At 37.1% G+C, this 27,023-nt stretch overlaps 1 protein-coding gene and 1 non-coding gene across 14 annotated transcripts in view; one reads left to right on the forward strand and one right to left on the reverse strand.

Annotated features, from left to right (window-relative positions):
* Nucleotides 1-27,023, forward strand: part of ANKHD1 (ankyrin repeat and KH domain containing 1) — a 142,426-nt gene that overhangs the window by 100,000 nt on the left and 15,403 nt on the right. For all 13 annotated transcript variants that reach the window (XM_012748869.2, XM_012748872.2, XM_012748874.2 and 10 more), the window contains 14 exons: nt 1,319-1,464; nt 1,616-1,727; nt 2,221-2,366; nt 2,895-3,037; nt 3,526-3,739; nt 8,115-8,290; nt 8,499-8,661; nt 14,247-14,342; nt 16,049-16,165; nt 21,675-21,849; nt 22,656-23,112; nt 23,598-23,744; nt 24,602-24,751; nt 24,899-26,511. In XM_012748869.2, the coding sequence (XP_012604323.1) occupies nt 1,319-1,464; nt 1,616-1,727; nt 2,221-2,366; nt 2,895-3,037; nt 3,526-3,739; nt 8,115-8,290; nt 8,499-8,661; nt 14,247-14,342; nt 16,049-16,165; nt 21,675-21,849; nt 22,656-23,112; nt 23,598-23,744; nt 24,602-24,751; nt 24,899-26,511 (3,855 nt within the window). The remainder of the gene's footprint in view (nt 1-1,318; nt 1,465-1,615; nt 1,728-2,220; nt 2,367-2,894; nt 3,038-3,525; nt 3,740-8,114; nt 8,291-8,498; nt 8,662-14,246; nt 14,343-16,048; nt 16,166-21,674; nt 21,850-22,655; nt 23,113-23,597; nt 23,745-24,601; nt 24,752-24,898; nt 26,512-27,023) is intronic.
* On the reverse strand, nt 24,028-24,104 carry LOC142863438 (small nucleolar RNA SNORD45). The gene has a single exon (XR_012914204.1). It is a non-coding gene; the product is annotated as a small nucleolar RNA SNORD45 (small nucleolar RNA).

The raw sequence follows: 27,023 nt of genomic DNA on the forward strand, positions 1-27,023 counted from the left end.
CTGAGTCATTCATACTTGTGAACAGTATCTTTGAATGGGATCTAGTGATATCAAAATTCTACAGAGAAAACATTTTCCAACACTTCAAATGCTTATATTTTCCTCTAAATCTTGTGTATTTTTGATTGACTTTTAGTCTTGGTATAAATATAACGTTAGTGCCATCACTGAAGCTTTGTTAACTTTCTCTATATTATTAATGATTATATGTTTTTTCTGAGTTTTTTTCTTTGTTGAGTGAATAGTAATGTTTTTATCCTTTAATACAGTGAATAATAGTACTTAAAGTGCTATAAAATATCTGATAGTAACATTTATTGAGTACTATCTATGTGCCAAACACTGTGGTAAATGCTTTATATACACTATTTCTTGTACTATTCCCACTATCCCTCTGAGATAATTCCTATTTCCCCCTCTGTAAATCAAATTTTATCTCTTATGAAACATAAACATTTAGAAATTTGCCAGGCATGGCAACTAATGCCTATAATCTCAGGTACTTGGGAGGCCGAGATGGGAGGATCACTTGAGCCTGGGAGTGCAAGGCTATAGTGAGCTATGATTGCACCACTGCACCTCTGCCTGGGTGATAAAGTAAGACTGTGTCTCTGAGAAGAAAGAAAGAAAGAAAGAAATAGTTAGATATATAAAATATGGGATTTCAGTTAACTCAAGACACCAAATTTTGAGATCCCAAGTAGAGCTTGATGTTCATGTTAAAAATATTTGGACTTTCACAAATTGATTTATTTTAGCAGATTTTCAAAATAAGGATTGAATTTTAAAAACACATACTCCCTACTATTTATGTGAGAAATATTTTAACTTATTCACCTTCCCCTTTTTCTCCTCCCCCCTTTTTTTGTGTGTTGTCCATAGGATATTTTTATTTAATTGGCTTTTACAAACTAAGATGTAAAACTCCTTTTATTTTTTTATTAGAAACTCTTTTCTGCCTGTTGACAATGTTAAAAGCCACCCATTTATTGTATGTACACTAAATATCAGCAGCTGTGTTAAGTATTTTACCTGCATTATGTCAAGTGATCTTTACAACAACTTTCCAAGGCAGGTGACTATTATTATCCCCATTCTACATATAAGTAAAATTGAGGCCCAGAGGAGTTACTTGCCCAAGATCAGAAAATTAGTGTTGAAAATAATATTCAATTGTAGGTCTATTTAATTTCAAAGCTTATGATTTAACTACTACTATATATTACTGCTATGGAAATTTCTGTTTTCTGTGTTTTTCTACGTACAAATGACCTTACTGTTTTAAGTGGAATTTAGCAATATGAATATTGTTTTTCAGCTGTGAGTAGCAGAGTGCCCACTGGTTCAAACAGTTCCTCTCAGACCACAGAGTGTCTTACACCTGAACCCTGTTCACAGACTCCAGGCAGTGTGGCTTCCCAATCTGTGCCCCCCGTGTATCCTTCAGTTGACATTGATGCACACGTGAGTAGGTTGCTTTATTCAAACTTATTTTGGACATTCTGATTTCATTTGGAAAGGAAAATTATCATTGTGAAAAGAAATATTATTTGCTCTTCAATTGATAACACTTTTGTTTAAAAAAAAAATCTAACTTATTTTTTTCTTCTCCTAGACTGAGAGCAATCATGACACAGCATTAACACTAGCTTGTGCAGGTGGTCATGAAGAACTTGTATCCGTACTCATTGCACGGGATGCTAAAATTGAGCACAGAGACAAAAAAGGTAAGAAATGTTGGTCAGGAATGAAATCTGAGTATAGTTACGTAGGTTTTTTTACTACCAATAAGTAGTTCTTAGACCATCTCAGTGATAAGAAAGATAAGCATATTTCAATTAGGAATATCAAGATTCATTAATCTACAGAGCCAAATAATTCTCAAAAAATTAAAAAAATAGACTATAGATTATTAGTGAAGTAGAACAAGTTGTGGTTGCCCTTCTTCTTAATTCAAAGGTAGTTTGTTCAGAGGCATCAAAGTTCATTATAAATATAATAGTTTTTATTGACTTAGCGTTTCCTTTTTATCAGGTATTTATATGTTTTTGTCACTAACAACTTGGGGTTTAGAGCAGTTTTATGTTAAATATCAATCAGTATCTGCCCTGAAGTTTTTTTTTGTTTTTTGTTTTTAACTAAAATAAGAGAGAATTGAAAACAGTGGCTTTAAAATAAAGACAAAACAAATTTGTTTGAGATTTTTGTTTTCTGATTTAGGTTTCACACCACTGATCCTGGCAGCAACAGCAGGACATGTTGGCGTTGTTGAAATCCTTTTGGATAAAGGTGGAGATATAGAAGCACAGTCTGAACGAACTAAGGATACTCCACTTTCACTGGCATGTTCTGGTGGCCGTCAGGAGGTTTGTTAATTTAATTTTCATTTTGTAAATGTTTTGCTTGTATTTTAAAATATGTACATAATTAATATTTTATCTGCCTGAGTAAAATTTGCACATTTTGACATGTTCCATATACTTTATGAGGAATGGAATACTTTTATTAAGTTTAATTGGAATATAAATGCCCTTTTAAGGAAGCTGTTTCTTGTCCTTATGGGCAAATTAAAATTCCCTTTATCCTAACATTTAGTGGAGTTGAAGGAACCACAGTTCTAACACATATGAAATGCAAATTCATTGCCCAATAATTGACGTATAGAAAAGGTAATATCTTGTTATTTCGATATAATTGGGATTTCAAAGTTCTGAATTTCTTGATATTAAATTGAATCCATTTCTCTAGTGCTGATATTTTAATATTTAGGGACTGACGAAATGTAATTAAAAAGTCAGATATTTAGACAAGGAAGTTGTATGTCCTATTTCTTTGTGCTTTATAAGCTGAACCCTTGGTGTAAATTCTTTCTCTGTTCATGTTTTATTTTGTAGGTGGTAGACTTACTGCTGGCTCGAGGTGCAAATAAAGAACATAGGAACGTGTCTGATTATACACCACTGAGTCTAGCAGCATCTGGAGGATATGTTAATATCATTAAGATTCTGCTTAATGCTGGGGCAGAAATTAATTCAAGGTATCACCTGTTCATTTTATTACTCATGATTATTAAGTTACTACCTTACAGTTAAGTTTCTACCCTTTAAATGTTTGTACAGATACCATTTTAAATTCAGATAATACTAAAGTTGCAAAGCCAACAATTATTACTATAATGTAATGTATTTATAAGTAATACCAGCTTATTTTAGTAATGTGGCTGCTTTTAAAGAGGTCTCATTTCAAAAAGTACTCTGTTATGTATAGTTGGAAATGTTATATTAATATATAGTTGGAAATCTCTAAATAGGGATTATGTTTTAAATTTTGAGATTTAAAATATAAATAATATTTAAAGAGATTTAAAATAATAAAGAATAGGAATTCTTTATTATCGGTCTAAACAAAATGTATTCATTGGTGTTACAAACCATTCTTTTTAGTGAAATGTTTTCATCTTTAATGCTTTTTAAAAATAATAGGCAACATATTATTTTAATTTTCTGAGAACATTTTCCCCTTTAGGACTGGGAGTAAACTAGGTATTTCTCCCCTGATGTTGGCTGCAATGAATGGACATGTTCCTGCAGTGAAACTGCTGCTTGACATGGGTTCAGATATTAACGCCCAGATAGAGACCAATCGGAACACAGCTCTTACCCTGGCCTGTTTCCAGGGCCGAGCAGAAGTAGTGAGTTTGCTTCTGGACCGAAAAGCCAATGTTGAACATAGGGCAAAGGTAAGTATTTTATAACTTGTCAACTATTTCAGATATATTTCTAGTAGAATATGGCATTTCAACTCAAATTGAATATAATATTTTAAATTGTCATAAGTTAAAACTGATAACCTCAAGGCCGGACTGGGGAATTATGCTGTATAGTGATGAGTGACATTCTATCACCATTCATTGCAGTTTGCAACTTTTGAATGTAGTAAGATTATTTCGAATTAGTCTTATAATGTAGATTTTTAAAGAACTTCTTTAATGAGGCATATGCTTACTACTGGTAAAAACACCAAGCAAAAAATTAGTTCATAGGCCGGGTGCGGTGGCTCACGCCTGTAATCCTAGCACTCTGGGAGGCCGAGGCGGGCGGATTGCTCAAGGTCAGGAGTTCAAAACCAGCCTGAGCGAGACCCCGTCTCTACCATAAAAATAGAAAGAAATTAATTGGCCAACTAATATATATATATAAAAATCAGCCGGGCATGGTGGCTTGTGCCTGTAGTCCCAGCTACTTGGGAGGCTGAGGCAGGAGGATCGCTTGAGCCCAGGAGTTTGAGGTTGCTGTGAGGTAGGCTGACGCTACGGCACTCACTCTAGCCTAGGCAAGAAAGCGAGACTCTGTCTCAAAAAAAAAAAAAAAAAAAAATTAGTTCATAGATTATAAAATTAGGACAGCTAAAATCCAATCTGACCATGACAGATTCTGACAGTTTCATGACTATTTGGCATTTAGAAAATAGGAGTTAGTATGTCAGTGATTTGAATGTCTTTGCTTGGAACTGTTAGATACTTAGAACCCTAGAAAAATGTTGCTTAGGTGGAATATAATCAGCCAACAGACGATTTGGAAGTCATTTCAAATTGGAAAGGTTTGAATAGAAATTTTCTCCTTGAACTTCCTTAGTTATATTTCTTAAACTTTAATGGAACATTTACATTCTTTTACTCTTAGAATAGAGGTGATATAATATTCCCTTGGACTCTTTATTACCCAAAGAGAAATGAGTCTTTCTTGCCATTCAGTTTGTCTATTTCTATTACAGGTATTTACTGTGGCACGCTTATCCATTAAAAGTCCTAGAGAAATCTATATTATTTTGGGAATGGTATCAGGGAATGTTAGTTGACAAAAATGTTGGAGGCTAATACACAAAAGGCACATATGCAGAAAATATATGAAGTGATATTTTAATCTATTTTTAATATCTCTTCATTGTATGAAGAAGTTATTCTCTGAATACATTTATTAAAGTATTGAAGTTTTGAAATTGTTCCTTTTTCTTTTAGCATGAGGTAGTATAAGTGAGTTCATTCTAGCATAACTAACTGAATCTAACAATTTTCACTTGCTGTTTAGTATAATTGAAGACTGAATATTGCTTAGCTCTGTTTTTTTGTTTTTGTTTTGTTTTGTTTTGGTTTTTTTGAGACTGAGTCTCACTCTGTTGCCCAGGCTAGAGTGGCGTGGCATTAGCCTCGCTCACAGCAACCTCAAACTCCTGGGCTCAAGCAATCCTTCTGCGTCTGCCTCCCGAATAGCTGGGACTACAGACATGAACCACCATGCCTGGCTAATTTTTTCTATATATTTTTAGTTGGCCAATTAATTTCTTTCTATTTTTAGTAGAGACAGGGTCTCGCTTTTGCTCAGGCTGGTTTTGAACTCCTGACCTTGAGCAATCCTCCCACCTCGGCCTCCCAGAGTGCTAGGATTACAGGCGTGAGCCACCTCGCCCAGCCGCTTAGCTCTTTTTTTTTTTATTTTTATTTTTTTTAATTTTAGTGTATTATGGGGGTACAAGTGTTAAGGTTACTTCTATTGCCCATGCCCCCCTCCTCCCTCAAGTAAGAGCTTCAAGCATGTCCATCCCCCAAACATTGCACATCTTACTCATTGTGGTTGTACACACCCATCCCCTCCTCCCCCCTCCTACCCTCGCGACACCTGATAAATGTTACTCCTATATGTCCACTTAGGTGTTGATCCGTTAATACCAATTTGCTGGTGAGTACATGTGGTGCTGGTTTTTCCATTCTTGAGATACTGCACTTAGTAGAATGGGTTCCAGCTTTATCCAGGAATATACAAAAGGTGCTATATCACCTTTGTTTGTTAAAGCTGAGTAGTACTCCATAGTATACATATACCATATTTTATTAATCCACTCATGAATTGATGGGCATTTGGGTTGTTTCCATAGCTTTGCAATTGTGAATTGTGCTGCTATAAACATTCGAGTGCAGGTGTCTTTTTCATAAAGTGACTTTTGATCTTTTGGGTAGATGCCCAGTAGTGGAATTGCTGGATCAAATGGTAGCTCTATTTGTATCGCTTTGAGGTATCTCCATATTGCTTTCCACAGAGGATGAACTAGTTTGCAGTCCCACCAGCAGTGTAGGAGTGTTCCTCTCTCTCCGCATCCATGTCAGCATTTGTTGTTTGGGGACTTTTTGATAAAGGCCATTTTCACTGGAGTTAAGTGATATCTCATTGTGGTTTTGATTTGCATTTCCTTGATGATTAGAGATGTTGATCATTTTTTCATATGTTTGTTGGCCATTATTCTATCTTCTTTTGAGAAGTTTCTGTTCATGTCTTTTGCCCATTTATTGATAGAGTTGTTTGATTTTTTCTTGCTGATTTTCCTGAGTTCTAAATAGATTCTAGTTATGAGCCCTTTATCAGATGTGTAGCTTGCAAAAATTTTCTCCCATTCTGTGGGTTGTCTGTTTGCTCTCTTGACAGTTTCTTTGGCTGTGCAGAAGCTTTTTAATTTCATTAGGTCCCATTTGTTTATTTTTGTTGCTGTTGTGATTGCTTTTGGGGTCTTCTTCATAAATTGGCCAACTAATCTTCAACAAAGCAGACAAAAACATACATTGGGGAAAAGAATCCTTATTCAATAAATGGTGCTGGGAAAACTGGATAGCCACATGTAGAAGACTGAAACAAGACCCGTACCTTTCACCTCTCACAAAAATCAACTCACGCTGGATAACAGACTTGAACCTTAGGTGTGAAACTATTAGAATTCTGAAGGAAAATGTTGGAAATATTCTTTTAGACATTGGCCTAGGCTTAGCTATTTTTTTAATTATTATGGGTAAATAATAGTTATATACATTTGTAGGGTACATGTGATATTTTGATACAGGCATACAATGTGTATTAACCAAATTAGGGCAATTGGGGTAGCTGTCATGTCAAGCATTTATCATTTCTTTGTGTTAGGAACATTACAGTTCCACTCTTTTAGTTATTTTATTTTATTTTTTTTTTTTGAGACAGAGTCTCAGTCTGTTGTCTGGGCTAGAGTGCCGTGGCATCAGCCTATTTCACAGCAACCTCAAACTCCTGGGCTCAAGCAATCCTGCTACCTTAGCCTCCCAAGTAGCTAGGACTATAGGGACGTGCCACCATGCCCAGCTAATGTTTTTTATATATTTTTAGTTGGCCAATTAATTTCTGTTGTTAGTAGAGACGGGGTTTCGCTCTTGCTCAGGCTGGTCTTGAACTCCTGAGCTCAAATGATCCACCCACCTTGGCCTCCCAGAGTGCTAGGATTACATGCGTGAGCCACCGTGCCTGGCCTAGTATTTTAAAGTACCATGACTTATTGTTGACTATAGTTACTTTGTTGTGCTATCAAATATTATTCATTCTATATAAAAATAAGTATATTTTCGCACCCATTAAACATCCCTACTCTCCACTACCTTTCCCAGTCTCTGGTAATCATCATTCTACTCTCTGTCTCCACGAGAACAATTGTTTTAATATTTAGCTTCCACATATGAATGAGAACAGGCAATATTTGTCTTTCTGTGCTTGGCTTATTTCACTTAACATAATGTTCTCCAGTTCCATCCATGTTGTTTCAAATGACAGGATTTCATTTTTTTAATGGCTGAATAATATTTCATTGTGTATATGTACCACAATTTCTTTATCCATTTTTCCATTGATTGATACTTTATGCTTAGCTCTAAGAGCAAATCAGAACTAGAATCTTTTTTTTTTTTTTAAGACAGTATCTCACTGTGTTGCCTGGGCATAAGGTTAGTGGTGTGATCATAACTTACTGCAACCTCAAATTCCTGGACTCAAGTGATCTTCCTGCTTCACCCTCTTGAATAGCTGAGACTACAGGTGCACACCACCATGCCTAGCTAATTTTTCTATTTTTTTGTAAAGCTGGGGTCTTGCTATGTTGCTCAGGCTGATGTTAAACTCCTGGTCTCAAGTGATCCTCCCACCCCAGCCTCCCAAACTGCTGGGATTACAGGCATGAACCACTGTGCCTAACCCAGAATCCTCTTAAAAGTTTATTAATCTTTTAAAGAAATTATATAAATTAGCTGCATAATTTATTGGTTTGAACAGACTGGTCTTACCCCCTTGATGGAAGCTGCTTCTGGAGGATATGCAGAGGTTGGAAGAGTTCTCCTTGATAAAGGAGCAGATGTCAATGCCCCACCTGTGCCTTCCTCAAGAGATACTGCTTTAACAATAGCAGCAGACAAAGGTCACTACAAATTTTGCGAGCTCCTGATTCATAGGTGAGTAATTTTCTATTACTATATATAGAACTTCCTATGGTTCCTTTCACTTTTCAGAGCCTTTTAAGTTAATAAAATTATTTTACTTTATTGACATTTTAAAGAAATATTATTTGCATGTTATTTTGTAAAAGATAAAAGATTACGGGAAACTAGAAGAAGTCAGTCTCCTATGGAAACAAACTATATTAACATTCTTTGTTTATAGGGGAGCCCACATTGACGTTCGTAACAAGAAGGGAAATACACCACTTTGGCTGGCATCCAATGGTGGTCATTTTGATGTAGTACAATTGCTAGTGCAAGCAGGTGCTGATGTAGATGCAGCAGATAACCGGAAAATCACACCCCTTATGTCAGCATTTCGCAAGGTAATTTGATGGGGGGTGGTGGGAAGGTAAAATTATAACTTTAAGCCAATTCTGAGTTGAAACCATGTGAGAAAGATAAGTTGATTTTGAAGAACTGAGTGTATTTCCATATATAAATCACTGCTATCTTTCCAAAATTCTTTTGTGGCTAGATCTGAGAGCTATGTGGGAGTTCACTATAAGCAACTTTGTTAAATCACTTGGTGTCTTGACTATTTTTGTTGTGTTGGTGTACATAAAACATGAGATTTAAGGAAAGCTGTTTTATGCAGATGAATGTTTTCTCTGCCTAAGGGGGAACAAAAAGGAGTGGACTTTCATAAAAACTTATCATACCTCCTATATTTAGTAAGGTTCATTTATGTGCTATATTTTAAGAAGCCTTTCATTGCAATTATGATAAACTATAAGTTACTTAACAAGGTCTACAAAGCCCTGCAGCCCCCTTTGCTCTAGTACATACTGTAGTCACCGGTCTAGAATACACTAAACTTTCAACTGCCTCAGGGCCTTTGCTCACTGGTTTTCTTTTCCTGAAATGTTTTCCCTTGCTCTTCACTTGGCTCACCTCTCTATTCATCCGTCACCTCCCATTTTAAATGTAACTTCTCAAGGAGTATTTCCCTAACACTCAATCTGAAAAGGGTCCCTGCAGTTCTCTTTTATAGTTGAATTTTTATTTTTGTTAGCCCAGTCTGTAACTACATATTCAAACCCTTTTAAATGTCTATCTCTCCAACAAGACTGGAATTTCCATGAGGAGAGAGAGTCAGGACCATCTTTTTCAGCACTGTTGATATGTCCAGTTATTTAACACAGTGCCAGACACATACTAGATGGTCACTAAAAAGCTATGACAGCAATGTAAGTTATATGTCTTAAAATATTTTCTAAACTTAATTCTTAAATTTTTTTTCTTTTAATTGAAGTATAATTTACATATTGTAATATGCATGAATCTTAAGGTGCATGATTTAATGAGTTTTAATAAATGCATAGATACGTATGATCTATGTCCCATAAAGATACAAAATACTTCCATAACCACAGAAGGTTCCCTCATGCCTGTTCTCAGTCAATTCCCTACTCTAGAGGTACCACTTTTTTGATTTTTATCTTCATCAGACTAATTCTTTTATTTTTAATTTTGTCAATGTAATTTTTTTTTTTTGTTTTTTGTTTTTTTTTTTTTTTGAGACAGAGTCTCGCTTTCTTGCCTAGGCTAGAGTGAGTGCCGTGGCGTCAGCCTAGCTCACAGCAACCTCAAACTCCTGGGCTCAGGCGATCCTCCTGCCTCAGCCTCCTGAGTAGCTGGGACTACAGACACAAGCCACCATGCCCGGCTGATTTTTTTTTTATATATATATATATTAGTTGGCCAATTAATTTCTTTCTATTTTTATGGTAGAGACGGGGTCTCGCTCAGGCTGGTTTTGAACTCCTGACCTTGAGCAATCCGCCCGCCTCGGCCTCCCAGAGTGCTAGGATTACAGGCGTGAGCCACCGCGCCCGGCCTGTCAATGTAATTTTAATAGATTTAGGGGGTAAAAGTAGAATTCTGTCACATGTATGTATTATATAGTGATGAAATCTGGGCTTTTAGTATACCCATCACCTGAATAGTGAACATGTACCCCATAGGTAATTTTTCATACCTCTTCTTACGCTGCCTCCTTTTGAGTCTGCAGTGTCCATTATACCACTTTGTGTGTCCTTGTCTAGCCATAGTTTAGCTCCCACTTAAGTGAGAACATGCAGTATTTATTTTTCTGTTCTTGAGTTACTTAATTTAGGTTAATGGCCTCCAGTTCCATCCAAGTTGCTACAAAAGACATTATTTCATTCTTTCTTATTGCTGAGTAGAAATCCATGTAATATATCTATACACCACATTTTCTTTATTCATTAATCAGTTGATGGACACCTAGGTTGATTCCATATCTTTGTAATTGTGAATTGTGCTGTGATAAAAATATAAGTACAGTATCTTTTTGATACAATAATTTCTTTTCTGGGTAGATACCTAGCAGTGGGATTATAGGATTGAATGGTATATCTGCTTTTCAGTTCCTTGAGAAATCTCCATACTGATCTCCATCGAGGTTGTACTGGTTTATAGTCCCACCAATGATGTATAAATGTTCCATTTTCCCCACATCCATGCCAATATCAAAACCAAAGTCACTGTTTTTTTGACTTTATAATAATGGCCATTCTAATCGGAGTAAGATAGTATCTTGTTGTGATTTTAATTTGCATTTCTCTGATGATTAGTGATTTTGAGCATTCTTTCATATATTTGTGGGCACTTGTATATCTTCTTTTGAAAAATGCCTGTTCATGTCATTTGCCCACTTTTTAATGAGATTGTTTGTTTTTTTGTTGTTGCTGAGTTGTTTGAGTTCCTTATATATTCTGGATATTAGCCCTGGATACATAGCTTGCAAATGTTTTCTCCCATTCCATAGGTTGTCTGTTTACTCTTGATTATTTCTTTTGCTCTGCAGAAGCCTTTTAGTTTAATTAAGTTCCATTTGTCTATTTTTATTTTCTGTTGCATTTGTTTTTGGGGTCTTAGTCATAAATTATTTGCCAATGGCCTAAAATTAGGCCAATGTCTAGAAGAATTTTTCCTAGGTTTTCTTCTAGGATTTTTATTGGTTCAGGTCTTACAGTTAACTTTTTCATCCATCTTGAATTAGTTTTTGTGTATGGTGAATGATAGGGACCCAGTTTCATTCTTCTACATGTGGCTGTCCAATTTTCCCAGCACCATTTATTAAATAGTGTGTCCTTTCCCCAGTGTATGTTTTTATCTGCTTTATCAAAGATCAGTTGGCTATAGGTGTATGGTTTTATTTCTGGGTTCTCTATTCTGCTCCATAGATCTGTGTGTCTGCTTTTATGTTAGTACCATGCTGTTTTGGTTACTATATGCTATAATATGATGCCTCTAGTTTTGTTCTTTTTTCTTAGGATTGCTTTGGCTATTTGGGCTCTTTTTTGGTATCTTATGGATTTTAGAATTGTTTTTTCTAATTTTGTGAAAAGTGATGTTGGTATTATGATGGGAATTACATGGAATCTGTATATTGCTTTGGGCAGTATGGTCATTTTAACAATATTGAGGCCAGGCATGTGGCTCAGCCTGTAATCCTACCACTTTGGGAGATTGAGGCAGGAAAATTGCTTGAGGCCAGGAGTTCAAGACCAGCCAGGGCTCTACAAAAAATTAAGAAGTTTAAAAATCAGCCAGGTGTGGTGGAACCCAATCCCAACTACTTAGGAGGCTGAGGCAGGAGGATCACTTGAGCCTAGGCATTTGAGGTTGTAGTGAGCTATAATCATGCCACTGTACTCCAGCCTAGGTGTGAGTGCAAGACTGTCTTACAACAAAAGAACACCCAACAACAAGGACAAAAACACTCCCAACAACAACAAAAAAGCTCAGGAACAGATGGATTCACAGCTGAATTCTACTATTTGCACAAAGAAGAACTGGTGCCAATCCTACTGAAACTGTTCCAAAAGATCAAGAAGGAGGTAATCCTCCCTAACTCATTCTATAAAGCCAGTATCACCCTGATACCAAAGCCAGGACACAATGCAACAAAAAAGAAAACTACAGACTGATATCTCGACCAAAATCCTCAACAATATATCAATACTAGCAAACCAAATCCTATAGCACATGGAAAGGATAATTTCACCATGCTTAAGTGAGTTTCATCCCAGGGATTGCAAGGAGGTTCAACACATATAAGTCAATAAATGTGATTCATCACATAAACAGAATTAAAAACAAAAACCATATGATCATTTTAATAAATGTGGCAAAATATTAGATAAAATCCAGCTTCCCTTCATGATAAAACCCTGTACACTTGGCATAGACAGAACAAAACTCAAAATAATGAAAGTCATACACGACAAACCCATAGCCAACATCGTACTGAATGAGAAAAGTTGAAAGCATTTCCGCTAAGAACTGGAACAAGACAAGGATGCCCACTTTCACCATGTCTACTCAACATAGTACTGGAAGTCCTAGCCAGAGCAATCAGACAAGAAAAAGAAACAAAGAGCATCCAAATTGGAAAAAAGAAAGTAAAATTATGTTTGCTGATGATATGATCTTATACCTAGAAAACTCTAAGAACTTTTTTTTTTTTCCGGCATATTATGGGGGTACAGATTTTAAGATTTCAATAAATGCCCTTTCCCTCCCTCCCCCCACAAGTCTGAGTTTCCAGCATGACCATCCCCCAGATGGTGCACATCTCACTCATTATGTGTGTATATTCCCGCCCCCCTCCCCCCTGCCCAATATCCTATTACTGTAGTACCTATGTGTCCACTTAGGTGCTGCTCAGTTAATACCAGTTTGCTGGTGAGTATATGTGGTGCTTGTTTTTCCATTCTTGGGATACTTCACTTAGTAGTATGGGTTCCAGCTCTAACCAGGAAAATATAAGATGTGCTATATCACCGTTGTTTCTTAGAGCTGAATAGTACTCCATGGTATACATATACGACATTTTATTAATCTATTCTTGGATTGATGGGCACTTGGGCTGTTTCCACAGCCTTGCAATTATGAATTGTGCTGCTATAAACATTCGAGCGCAGGTGTCTTTTTTGTAGAGTGTCATTGGATCTTTTGGGTAGATGCCCAGTAATGGGATTGTTGGATCAAATGGTAGATTCACTTGTATCGCTTTAAGGTATCTCCATAAGAACTTTTTATTACTGATTCAATCTTGCTAATTGTTATATTTGGTCTATTCAGAAGTTTTATTTCTTCCTGGTTCAATCTTTGGAGGTTGTATATTTTCAGGAATTCATCCATTTCCTTTAGGTTTTCTAGTTTGTAAATGTATAGTTATTCATAGTAATCTCTGATGATCTTTTGTATTTCTGTAGTATCGTAATTTCTCCTTTTCATTTCTAATTTTGTTTATTTGGATCTTCACTCTTCTTGGTTCAGACTAAGTCTTGAGGATGTTTTAGAACCTTACTTAGGAGGGGAAACTATGTAAGTTTTGTTATGTTAAAAGAAATGTGTTGTATTTAGAATTGATTACAGAGTATTTAGCCCCTGATAATGGCATTTAGAAAGTGTTTTATTTAGATTCAAGTCATAGGGCTCAGAAAAATGTGATCTTCTACCTTGTCTAATTTAGTAAAGTAGAGCCAAAATAACGCACTAAAATCTAGCAAATCCTCTTTGTTTTAGGACTCATTTCCCTCTTACACTGAAGTTCATTTTATGTCGTCAAATTTTATCTTATTAATAGATTTATTCTAGGAGATATTATTTTATACAAAAACTTTTCTACTTTCAGTTGGAAGTATGCTAATTAAATCCAGGAGAAATGACTTTTAGTCCACCATATAGTCCTGAGCATGTAGTACTTAGGTTTTTCTGTTTATAAAGTGAACACTTGGTATTTTCATAATTTTTATTTTAAATTTAGCAAACTACCTAAAAATATTGATCTTCCTTTTTACTCTTAAGTTGTTAAGCATATGGGCTAAATTTTAAGGGATTCTTTTGTGTGTTTTCTTTGTTGTACTTCTTACAGGGTCATGTAAAAGTTGTTCAATATTTGGTGAAAGAAGTAAATCAGTTCCCTTCTGATATAGAATGCATGAGATACATAGCAACTATTACAGATAAGGTAAGTTTAATACACTATTTAAAAAAATTTTAGAAAATAAAAATTCTGTGAGGCAGGAAACTAAAACTAAAAAATTATATATATGCTGTTTTTATTTTTTTTATGGGACAGAGTCTCGCTCTGTTCCCCAGGTTAGAGTGGTGTGGCATCAGCCTAGCTCACAGCAACCTCAAACTCTTGGGCTCAAGCAATCCTTCTGCCTCAGTCTCCCAAGTAGCTGGCACTACAGGCACGTGCCACCATGCCTGGCTATTTTTTTTCTATATATATTTTTAGTTGACCAATTAATTTCTTTCTTTTTTTTTTTTTTTTTTTTTTTAGTAGATACAAGGTCTCACTCTTGTTCAGGCTGGTTTCGAACTCCTGACATTGAGCAATCTGCCCACCTCGGCCTCCCAGAGTGCTAGGATTATAGTCATTTGCCACTGCGCCCAGCCAAAAATATGCTATTGAAGCACATTTTTGTTCTTTGTGGAAAGATATGCCAAGGTGTGCAATTAGGAACTTGTCCTTTTTGTCCTCTAAAACAGTGATTCCCAACCTTTTTGGCGGCATCAGGGACTGGTTTTATGGAAGATAGTTTTTCCATAGACCAGGTATTGGTGGAGCTCTGCGGCCTGGGAATTGGGAACTGCAGCTCCAAAAGATTGATCACTAGATTTTTTCATCCTTTAGTTTGTTTCTCCATTTGCAAAATAGATGGTTATAAGCCTTTTTTTTTTTTTTTGAGTCTCTGTTGCCCAGGCTAGAGTGCCTCGCATCAGCGTAGCTCACAGCAACCTCAAACTCCTGGGCTCAAGGGATACTCCTGCGTCAGCCACCTGAGTAGCTGGGACTGCAGGCGTGTGCTACCAAGCCAGGCTAACTAATGTTGTTTTTTTTTTTCCTATTTTTAGTTGCCCAACTAATTTTTTTTAGTAGAGATGGGTTCTCCTCTTGCTCAGGCTGGTCTTGAATTCCTAACTTCAAGCAATCGTCCCACCTCAGCCTCCCAGAGTTCTAGGATTACAGGCGTGAGCCAGTATTTATAGGCCTGACCAAATAATACTTTTTTTTTTTTTTTTTTTTTAGACAGAGTCTCGCTTTGTTGTCCAGGCTAGAGTGAGTGCCGTGGCGTCAGTCTAGCTCACAGCAACCTCAAACTCCTGGGCTCGAGCGATCCTTCTGCCTCAGCCTCCCAAGTAGCTGGGACTACAGGCATGCGCCACCATGCCCGGCTAATTTTTTATATATATATCAGTTGGCCAATTAATTTCTTTCTATTTATAGTAGAGATGGGATCTCGCTCTTGCTCAGGCTGGTTTTGAACTCCTGACCTCTAGCAATCCGCCCGCCTCGGCCTCCCAGAGAGCTAGGATTACAGGCGTGAGCCACCGCGCCCGGCCCAAATAATACTTTTGATAAACTATTTTGAGATTTCTTTCCTACTGTGGGTCATAATTACATTGACAAAAGCTAAGATTTATTACTAAACCATTAGCTTGATTAGGTTTTCTAAGAACATGCAACTTTTTTAGAAAATTGTGCTTTATTTTGATGAAAGATTGATATATGACTGGACTCAAAGGATAGCTTAATTTGTTTAGTGACTTTTCAGTTGTTTCAGCTTTAATCCCTGCACTTTAGTGTGCTCATCAGCTCAAATTTTATTTGGCCTCTTTATATTATGTATTTCTATATTTACATAATTCCATTTTCTTCTATAGGAACTGTTGAAAAAATGTCACCAGTGTGTTGAGACAATTGTGAAGGCTAAAGACCAGCAGGCTGCAGAAGCAAATAAGAATGCAAGTATTCTTTTAAAGGAACTTGATCTGGAAAAGGTGAGTGGGAAAATAATTTTCCTTTTTAGAAATTGTTCAAAATCTGTTACAATAAATTTGTCACTTGTATGACCAATAATGTTAACATAATATGATTCCAAGGAAATGGTTAATAGATTCTCAAACCACCATCAATTTTTAGATTCTGATCTATAGTTCATAAAAAATATTTTGAGCCCATATAAGTGAGAGACTAGATTTTAAGCAAGATCCCAATTTCCCAAATGACATTAATGCCTAAGTGGTTTTAATATTAGTCTGAGAAGAAATTTAGAAAAGCATTTCAAATCATTTGTTTACGGCTGGGCACAGTTTCCTACGCCTGTAATCCTAGCACTCTGGGAGGCTGAGATGGGAGGATCACTCAAGGTCAGGAGTTCGAAACCACCCTGAGCAAGTGTGAGACACCATCTCTACTAAAAATAGAAAGAAATTAATTGGCCAACTAAAAACATAAAGAATAAATTAGTCAGGCATGGTGGCACATGCCTGTAGTCCCAGCAACTCAGGAAGCTGAGGCAGAAAGATTGCTGGAGCTCAGGAGTCTGAGGTTGCTGTGAGCTAGGCTGATGCCACGGCACTCTAGCCTGGGCAATAGAGTGAGACTCTGTTTCAAAAAAAAAAAAAAAATCGGCCGGGCGCGGTGGCTCACGCCTGTAATCCTAGCACTCTGGGAGGCCGAGGCGGGCAGATTGCTCAAGGTCAGGAGATCAAAACCAGCCTGAGCGAGACCCCGTCTCTACCATAAAAATAGAAAGAAATTAATTGGCCAACTAATATATATAATATAAAAATCAGCCGGGCATGGTGGCTCGTGCCTGTAGTCCCAGCTACTCGGGAGGCTGAGGCAGCAGGATTGCTTGAGCCCAGGAGTTTGAGGTTGCTGTGAGCTAGGCTGACGCCACGGCACTCACTCTAGCCTGGACAACAAAGCGAGACTCTGTCTCAAAAAAAAAAAAAAATCATTTGTGTATTATAAGATCTGGCGTATAAGTGGTTTATTTGATCCCCAGTTAAAGAGTTAAGTATCTAGTATCCTAGGATGTGTGGTATAATGGAAAAAATTGAAAAATAAAACATTACCTTCCTGAAGCTCAGGTAAGCACTGGAAAATGAGAGTGTTGATATTGAATCTAGAAATTATATAAAAAGAATATCATAATTGAGTTATTTTAGGAATGCCAGAGATAGCTTAACATAAAGATATATTGTAGATGATTAAAGGAAGAAAAAAAGTACGATCATTTTAAGAGATGCTAAAATTTTGATACCAATTTTTGGTTTTAAAAAAAACTTACTAGGCTAAAAACAAGAAGAAAGTTTGCTTACAAATCAATAAGAAACAAAGATAGGCCGGGCGTGGTGGCTCACGCCTGTAATCCTAGCACTCTGGGAGGCCAAGGCGGACGGATTGCTTTGAGGTCAGGAGTTCGAAACCAGCCTGAGCAAGAGCGAGACCCTGTCTGTACTATAAATAGGAAGAAATTAATTGACCAACTAAAAATATATATACAAAAAATTAGCCAGGCATGGTGGCGGATGCCTGTAGTCCCAGCTACTTGGGAGGCTGAGGCAGTAGGATCTCTTGAGCCCAGGAGATTGAGGTTGCTGTGAGCTAGGTTGACGCCATGGCACTCACTCTAGCCTGGGCAACAAAGTGAGACTCTGTCTCAAAAAAGAAAGATCCCTTCCTTGTCTATAATTTTTATTTTTGTTTAACTACTCAGGGATATGGGTCAGCAATTCCCTACATAGCCAGTTTTCTCTTATGCCAATAGATTGATGAAATGATTTTTAGCTGAATATGCAATCTTTTCATTCCATTGTTAGCACCTCACTCGTTTACATCGAAGGTCAGTACATTTTTTCTATAAAATGCCAAATAGTCAATATTTTAGGCTATGTAGTCCACACGTTCTCTGTCATAACTACTCAACTGTGCTATTGTAGCACAAAAGCAGCCCTAAACAATCAATCAATAAATGAGCATGGCTATGTTCCAATAGAACTTTACCTATGCACACTGAATTTTCATGTGTCACAAAATATTCTTTTTTAAAAGTTTTTTCGACCACTTAAAATTAAAAAACCAACTTTAGCTTTTGGGCCACATAAAAACAAGGCAGCAAGGCCGGGCGCGGTGGCTCACGCCTGTAATCCTAGCACTTTGGGAGGCCGAGGCGGGCGGATTGCTCAAGGTCAGGAGTTCAAAACCAGCCTGAGCGAGACCCCGTCTCTACCATAAAAATAGAAAGAAATTAATTGGCCAACTAATATATATAATATAAAAATCAGCCGGGCATGGTGGCTCGTGCCTGTAGTCCCAGCTACTCGGGAGGCTGAGGCAGGAGGATCGCTTGAGCCCAGGAGTTTGAGGTTGCTGTGAGCTAGGCTGACGCCACGGCACTCACTCTAGCCTAGGCAAGAAAGCGAGACTCTGACTCAAAAAAAAAAAAAAACAAGGCAGCAGACTGCATTTAGCACTCAGGCCATCGTAGTGACCTCTGATTTAGATAAATAAAAATTTCAAAGAATAATCAGTTTGTGCTTCAGAATGGTAAATTACAGTTTCAAGGAAAATGTTTTACTTTAACTACCAGAAGAACTGGGCTCCATGGACACATTCTTCTGTTGAGCCTTTTTGGATAATTACCAGAGAAATATGGGTAATTTGATGCATTTTCTACTTGCTTCAGATTAATTTTTATGGTGCTAGGCAACTATTACCTGTGCCCTTATCTGAAAAAAAATTTTTTTTAAATATTTTCTGGTGCTAACCAAAGTAGATGTTAACAAAACTTGAGGGCAGTGAGAATTCTGAATGTGTCTTTAAAAATTCTATAAAGTATAACAGGTGAATCACTGGGTAAAAAAAGAAAAAAAAAATAAATAAAAATTCTATAAAGTAGAAAAATAATTATTTCTGTAATAGCCTCTTGTCAATTTTGTTGTTGTTGTTGTTGCCCAGGCTAGAGTGCAGTGGCCTCATCATAGCTCACTGCAACCTTAAACTACTGGGCTCAAGTGATCCTCCTGCCTCAGCCTCCTGAGTAGCTGGGACTACAGGCGGGCATCTCCATGCTTGGCTAATTTTTCTAATTTTGTAGAGATGGGGTGTTGCTCTTGCTCAGGCTGATCTTAAACTCCTGGCTTCAAGTAGTCCTTCTGCCTAGGCCTCTCAAAGTGCTAGGGTTACAGGTGTGAGTCACCATGCCTGACCGTCTTGTTAATATTTTTGCAATGAAATTTGTTAGTCTTTCATAAAGATTATAATACAAATAAACAGATGCCACATAAATGTATTTTTAATAGCTTTACTGAGATTTAATTCACAAACCATAAGTTCACCCACTTAAAGTTATACAATTCTTAGTGGGTTTTAGTATATTTACAGAATTATGTATTTGTCACCACAAATCAATTTTAGAATATTTTCATTGTCCTAAAAAGAAACCCTGCCCCGTCTTTCCCTACAATCCCTCTATGTAGGTAACTGCTAATCTAATTTCTGTCTCTAGATTTGCTGATTCCAGACATTTCATATAAATGGTATCATACAATATTTGGTCTTTTGTGACTAGCTTCTTTCACTTAGCAAAATCATTTCTAAGTTCATCCATGTTATAGCATGTTATTCAGTACTTTATTTCTTTTTATTGCCAAATACAAAAATATTCTGTTCTCTGGCTATACCACATTTTGTTTATTTTCATATCAGTTGATGGACACTGGGTTATTTCTACCTTTTGGCAGTTATGAATAATGCTGCTATGAATATAAGTGTACAAGTTTTTATATGAACATGTTTTTATTTCTCTTGGGTATATACCCAGGAATGGAATTACTGGATGGATCATAAGGTAATTCCATATTTAACCATTGAGAAACTGCCAGATTGTTTTCCTATATGACTGTACCAGTCCTATCCAGCGTATGAAGGGTCAGTTTTTCCACATCCTCACCAACATTTGTTATTTTGGATTATAGCTATTCTAGTTGGTATGCAGTGGGTATCTCATTGTGGTCTTGATTTACTTTTTCCTGATGGCTTATGATATTGAACATCTATCTTTTCATGTGCTTTTGGCCATTTGTATATTTTCTTTAGAGAAATGTCATTCAGATGCTTTTTTCATTTTTTAAAAATAACTTTTTAGCCGGGCACCGTGGCTCACGCCTGTAATCCTAGCACTCTGGCAGGCCAAGGCGGGAGGATCGTTTGAGCTCAGGAGTTTGAGCAGCCTGAGCAAGAGTGAGACCCCATCTCTACTAAAAATAGAAAAAGTTAGCTGGGTGCGGTGGCGCACCACGGCTATAGTCCCAGCTACTCGGGAGGCTGAGGCAGGAGGATTGCTTGAGCCCAGGAGTTAGAGGTTGCTGTGAGGTAGGCTGATGACATGGCACTTCTCTAGCCCAGGCAATAAAATGAGACTCTGTCTCCAAAAAAAAGAAGAAGAAAGGTATAAGTGATAAAAATTGTATATATTTAAGGTATGTGACTTGATGTTTTCATAGTCTATTTTTTTTTTTTTTTTTTTTGAGACAGAGTCTCGCTTTGTTGTCCAGGCTAGAGTGAGTGCCGTGGCGTCAGCCTAGCTCACAGCAACCTCAAACTCCTGGGCTGCAGTGATCCTTCTGCCTCAGCCTCCCGAGTAGCTGGGACTACAGGCATGCGCCACTATGCCCGGCTAATTTTTTATATATATATCAGTTGGCCAATTAATTTCTTTCTATTTATAGTAGAGACGGGGTCTCGCTCTTGCTCAGGCTGGTTTTGAACTCCTGACCTTGAGCAATCCACCCGCCTCGGCCTCCCAAGAGCTACATAGTCTATTTTTTAATCAGATTATCTTTTCCTTAGTGAGTTTTAAGATGTCTTTGTGTATTCTAGATACAAGTCCCTTACCAGATATATGATTTGCAATATTTTTCCTATTTTGTGAGTTGTCTTTTTACTTTCTTTGGAAGTTCCTCTGAAACACAAAAGTTTTTAATTTTGATGATGTCTAGTTTATTTTTTCTTTGTTGCTTTTATAAATGTGGTTGTTTTTTTGTTTGTTTGTTTGTTTTGAGACAGAGTCTCGCTTTGTTGCCCAAGCTAGAGTGAGTGCCGTGGCATCAGCCTAGCTCACAGCAACCTCAAACTCCTGGGCTCAAGCAATCCTGCTGCCTCAGCCTCCCGAGTAGCTGGGACTACAGGCATGTGCCACCATCCCTGGCACATTTTTTCTATATATATTAGTTGGCCAATTAATTTCTTTCTATTTATAGTAGAGACGGAGTCTTGCTCTTGCTCAGGCTGGTTTCAAACTCCTGACCTTGAGCAATCTGCCCGCCTCGGCCTCCCAGAGTGCTAAGATTACAGGCGTGAGCTACCGTGCCCGGCCTTATAAATGTGTTTTGAGACTGACATCCATGGGAAGCCCCATGTATCATAAACAAAAATATCATTTCATTCTTTATTTTTAATTACATTATTGTTAAAATGGCATACCTACTTTATTTGTAGTCAAGAGAAGAGAGCAGAAAGCAGGCTCTTGCAGCTAAAAGAGAAAAGAGAAAAGAAAAGAGAAAAAAGAAAAAAGAGGAGCAGAAAAGGAAACAGGAAGAAGATGAGGAAAACAAACCTAAAGAGAATTCAGAACTACCAGAGGATGAAGATGAAGAGGAGAATGATGAAGATGGTGAGAAATGAACCATGTGAATTACTGATAAAATTCTCCTTTTTTAATAAACTTGAGTGCTTTTTGCTCTAGTTAACTCCAGTTAAATATTTGATTACTTTAATCTGAAGTTGACAATTGACTTTTACAGTAAATATTTCTAAATGTTTTACATTATAAATGATATTAATTCAAGAAAACAGAAGGGTAAAAGCAAACACATAATTTGAAGAAGTTCATTTGTAATTTAAGTCACCATGTAAAACATCACATATATACTAAAAGTGATACATTAAGAAGTTTGCTGGCTTTTCTTTGGTTCTTCTCTACCCTTCCTCCCCTGATTAGAAACTAGGAAGTGGTACAGTTTCTCAATAAATTCTTGGTTCAGGCTCGACTATATAGAGGGGTGAAATGTCAGTAAAGACTTGGATTCATTACTCTCAAAGAGTTGTTTATTGTGCCTTCTGGCAGTGCTTATAGTAAGCAAATAATTTTGCTCTACTTAAATTCTAATTCTAAAATACTATTTAAAAATTTCCTAAATTCAAACTATATTGTGGTTTTGGTTAGTTTATGAGACTAGCATTTCAGATCTTAAGAATGTTAATGTTATGCATATTCTACACCAACTTAGACATCAAAATATGATATTGTATATTTGTTCTAACAATAGTAAAGTTTTCTTTATTTATTAGTGACTACTGGTGAAAGGAAAATATGACCTAAAGGACTGCATTATTATGAGTTTTTAGGTATATTCTGTCAGAATTTGTTTTGAGATCTGTGGCTCTCAGTGTGATTTTTATCCTTTTTGATAATTTCAGTGGAGCAAGAAGTTCCCATAGAACCTCCTAGTGCAACCACCACCACCACAATTGGAATCTCTGCAACATCTGCAACATTCACAAATGTGTTTGGGAAAAAAAGGGCCAACGTGGTGACAACTCCCAGCACCAATCGGAAAAATAAGAAGAACAAAACAAAGGAAACCCCTCCCACGGCACATTTAATTTTGCCAGAACAACATATATCTTTAGCACAGCAAAAGGCAGATAAAAATAAAATAAATGGAGAATCTAGAGGTGGTGGTGCAGGTGGGAATAGTGATTCAGATAACTTGGACAGCACAGACTGCAACAGTGAGAGTAGCAGTGGTGGTAAAAGCCAAGAGTTAAATTTCACTATGGATGTGAATTGCTCTAGTGATAGGAGATACCCCTCACTACTCCTCCATTCCCAAGAAGAAAAGATGAGTACCGCCACTTCCAAAACTCAAACACGGTAAATTTTTCTGATTTGTTAACTTTATATTCACCTTTCCTTCTTCATGCCTGGCACAAGAATTTGAAGTACATTATCCAAGAAAAAGTTGTGTTGAACAATTTAAGTCTACCATGTTATCTGTCTTTAATATTCAAAACTGAAATTTGCCCATATTATGTTCATCATGTGCTACTTAGGAAGTGAGATTATTAGAAACTTTTATAAGATTCATAGTCTGAAGTTGAAAATATTAGCATGCTTGATTTTTATCTAACTATGTCATTTTTATTGATTATGGTCTAATTTTTGGCCTTGGAATTCATTTTACTACTAAAGTACTATGGACTCTTTGCTCTATTTCTATTTATTTGATTTGTTCATTAGTTGGTATGCCAAATTTTAATTGAAATATTTCAGCATAACTTTGTAAAGGAATAAATACTCTCTTGAGTTTCTATCTTAAAATTTATCTTTTATTGGACTTAATATTTTTCTCTTCTCAGAGTTGAAGGTGAAGTGAATCCTAATTCCTTGTCAACAAGCTACAAGTCAGTGTCATTGCCATTAAGCTCTCCAAACATAAAGCTGAACCTCACTAGTCCTAAAAGGGGCCAAAAAAGAGAAGAAGGGTGGAAAGAAGTTGTACGGAGGTAAGTAGAATTAGTCTCATCTGTTTTTAACTTTCATAACCTTTTTCCTTCTCTTGTGAAATGGTTACCTAGTTAATTAATGAATAATTTGGATGTGTTATTGCTTTAAACTGCAGTGCTGTACTAAATCCAGAATATGCTAAAGCAAAATTATTAATAGAAGCGACTATAAATTTTGCATGCATATTTTATATAACATAAGCAATGGTGGCTTTTTTGGATTACCTGTGAGTTGCTTTTTTATAGTTTAAATATGAGGTTTTCTTTTTTCTTTTTTTTTTTTCAGGTCTCAGTAATTCTAGAGCTAAAGTACTAATAGTCAACTTTAGATTCAGAATACATGCCAGCACATCATTGACCTGAGGCTTTATTTTTTATTACTAAGTATGAGCTATTGATATTGGTTTAAAATGAATGTGCTAGCATATATTATTCTATATGGATTTTAATAATATGGCATTCATTATTATAATTTAGAAAAAGTTAACACATATGGCCGTTGCAGCTTAGTTGATATGTGATATTTTGGGCAGATTTGAATGCTTAGATTATGAGTGATTTAAATATAATTTTTGTTTGAAATGGCAATGGAATTTTTAACTTTATTAAATTAAATTCAATGTGGTAAAAGAGGTCAGTTTCTGAAAAAGGGCCAATGTGATGACAACTCCCAGCACCAATCAGAAAAATAAGAACAACAAAAGAAACCCAGCCCATTTAATTTTAAGAATTTCCTTTATTAAGATTTGAATAATATTCTATAGATGCTCATGAACATACTTACTGATATGTCTTTAACATTTATTATTCATAGACATTTAATTTCATAAGCTCATATGTAAGTTTTCATTTTATAGGTCAAAGAAATTATCTGTTCCAGCCTCAGTGGTGTCCAGAATAATGGGAAGAGGAGGATGCAACATCACTGCAATACAAGATGTTACTGGTGCCCACATTGATGTGGATAAGCAAAAAGATAAAAATGGAGAGAGAATGATCACAATAAGGTAATTGTGAAATATGTATGTTGCTAGTTCTGAGTAAAAATTATAATTTATAAGAAGCATACTTTGGTTAGATAAGGTACAGTTAAGAATTTTATTTGATGGTAACATTATCTGGATTTTTTTATGTTTTTATTATTTTTTCCCCAGGGGCGGTACAGAATCAACAAGATATGCAGTTCAACTCATCAATGCACTTATTCAAGATCCTGCTAAGGAATTGGAAGACTTGATTCCTAAAAATCATATCAGAACACCTGCCAGCACCAAATCCATTCATGCTAACTTCTCATCTGGAGTAGGTACCACAGCAGCTTCCAGTAAAAATGCATTTCCCTTGGGTGCTCCAACTCTTGTAACTTCACAGGCAACAACATTATCTACGTTCCAGCCCACTAATAAACTTAATAAGAATGTTCCAACAAATGTACGTTCTTCTTTCCCAGTTTCTCTACCTTTAGCTTATCCCCATCCTCATTTTGCCCTGCTGGCTGCTCAAACTATGCAACAGATTCGGCATCCTCGCTTACCCATGGCCCAGTTTGGAGGAACCTTCTCACCTTCTCCTAACACGTGGGGACCATTCCCAGTAAGACCTGTGAATCCTGGAAACACAAATAGCTCTCCAAAGCATAATAATACAAGCCGTCTACCTAACCAGAACGGGACTGTTTTACCCTCAGAGTCTGCTGGATTAGCTACTGCCAGTTGTCCTATCACTGTCTCTTCTGTAGTTGCTGCAAGTCAGCAAATGTGTGTGACTAATACCCGGACTCCTTCATCAGTCAGAAAGCAGTTGTTTGCCTGTGTGCCTAAGACAAGTCCTCCAGCGACAGTGATCTCTTCTGTGACAAGCACTTGTAGTTCCCTGCCTTCTGTCTCCTCGGCACCTATCACTAGTGGGCAAGTTCCTACCACATTTCTACCTGCAAGTACTCCTCAAGCACAGCTTTCTTCACAAAAGATGGAGTCTTTCTCTGCCGTGCCACCCACCAAAGAGAAAGTGTCCACACAGGACCAGCCCATGGCAAACCTGTGTATCCCATCTTCAACTGCAAATAGTTGCAATAGCTCTGCCAGCAACACCTCAGGAGCTCCAGAAACTCACCCATCCAGTAGTCCCACTCCTCCCTCCAGTAACACGCAGGAGGAGGCACAGCCATCAAATGTGTCTGATTTAAGTCCTATGTCAATGCCTTTTGCATCTAACTCAGAGCCTGCTCCATTGACTTTGGCATCACCAAGATTGGTTGCTACTGATAATCAGGACACCAATAATTTACCTCAATTAGCTGTACCAGCACCTCGAGTTTCTCATCGAATGCAGCCCAGAGGTTCTTTTTACTCAGTGGTACCAAATGCAACTATACACCAGGATCCCCAGTCTATTTTTGTTACAAATCCAGTTCCTTTAACAGCACCTCAAGGCCCACCAGCTGCAGTGCAGCTTTCTTCAGCCATGAACATTATGAATGGTTCTCAGATGCACATAAACCCAGCAAATAAATCTTTGCCACCTACGTTTGGCCCAGCCACACTTTTCAATCACTTCAGCAGTCTTTTTGATAGCAGTCAGGTACCAGCAAACCAGGGATGGGGAGATGGTCCACTGTCTTCACGAGTTGCTGCAGATGCCTCTTTCACTGTTCAGTCAGCGTTCCTGGGTAACTCTGTACTTGGACACTTGGAAAATGTGCACCCTGACAATTCGAAGGCACCTGGCTTCAGACCACCTTCCCAGCGAGTTTCTACTAGTCCAGTTGGTAAGTTATTTATTAACTATTGCTGTAGCTCAGTTTGGGGCTCTCACAGCCTAATTTAATCTTCCAAGAAAATAATAAAGCATTTGTTTTGTACCTAATGCATGATTTTAAATAAATGAGGCCCGGAGTGGTGGTTCATGCCTGTAATCCCAGCAGTTTGGAAGGTTGAGGCAGGAGGATTGCTTGATCAAGGCCATGAGTTTAAGAAGCCTGGGCAACATAGTGAGAACTACAAAAAATAAGAAAAATAATTAGCTGAGCATGGTGGCATGGAGCTGTAGTCCTGACTACTCAGGAGGCCGAAATGGAAGGATCCCTTGAGCTCAGGAGTTCAGTGCTACAGTGAGCTATGATCATACCACTGCACTCTAGCCTGGGCAACAGAGTGAGACTTTGTCTCTTAAAAAAAAAAAAAAATTAGTGTATCATAAATAGTAAAGACCCTTTATGATGCTGACAGAGTAGGCAAAAAGAGGAGCTATGGGTAAATCACTAATATACAATGAACTGCT

The sequence above is a fragment of the Microcebus murinus genome, chromosome 21, assembly GCF_040939455.1.
Source record: "Microcebus murinus isolate Inina chromosome 21, M.murinus_Inina_mat1.0, whole genome shotgun sequence".
Lineage (NCBI taxonomy): Eukaryota > Metazoa > Chordata > Mammalia > Primates > Cheirogaleidae > Microcebus > Microcebus murinus.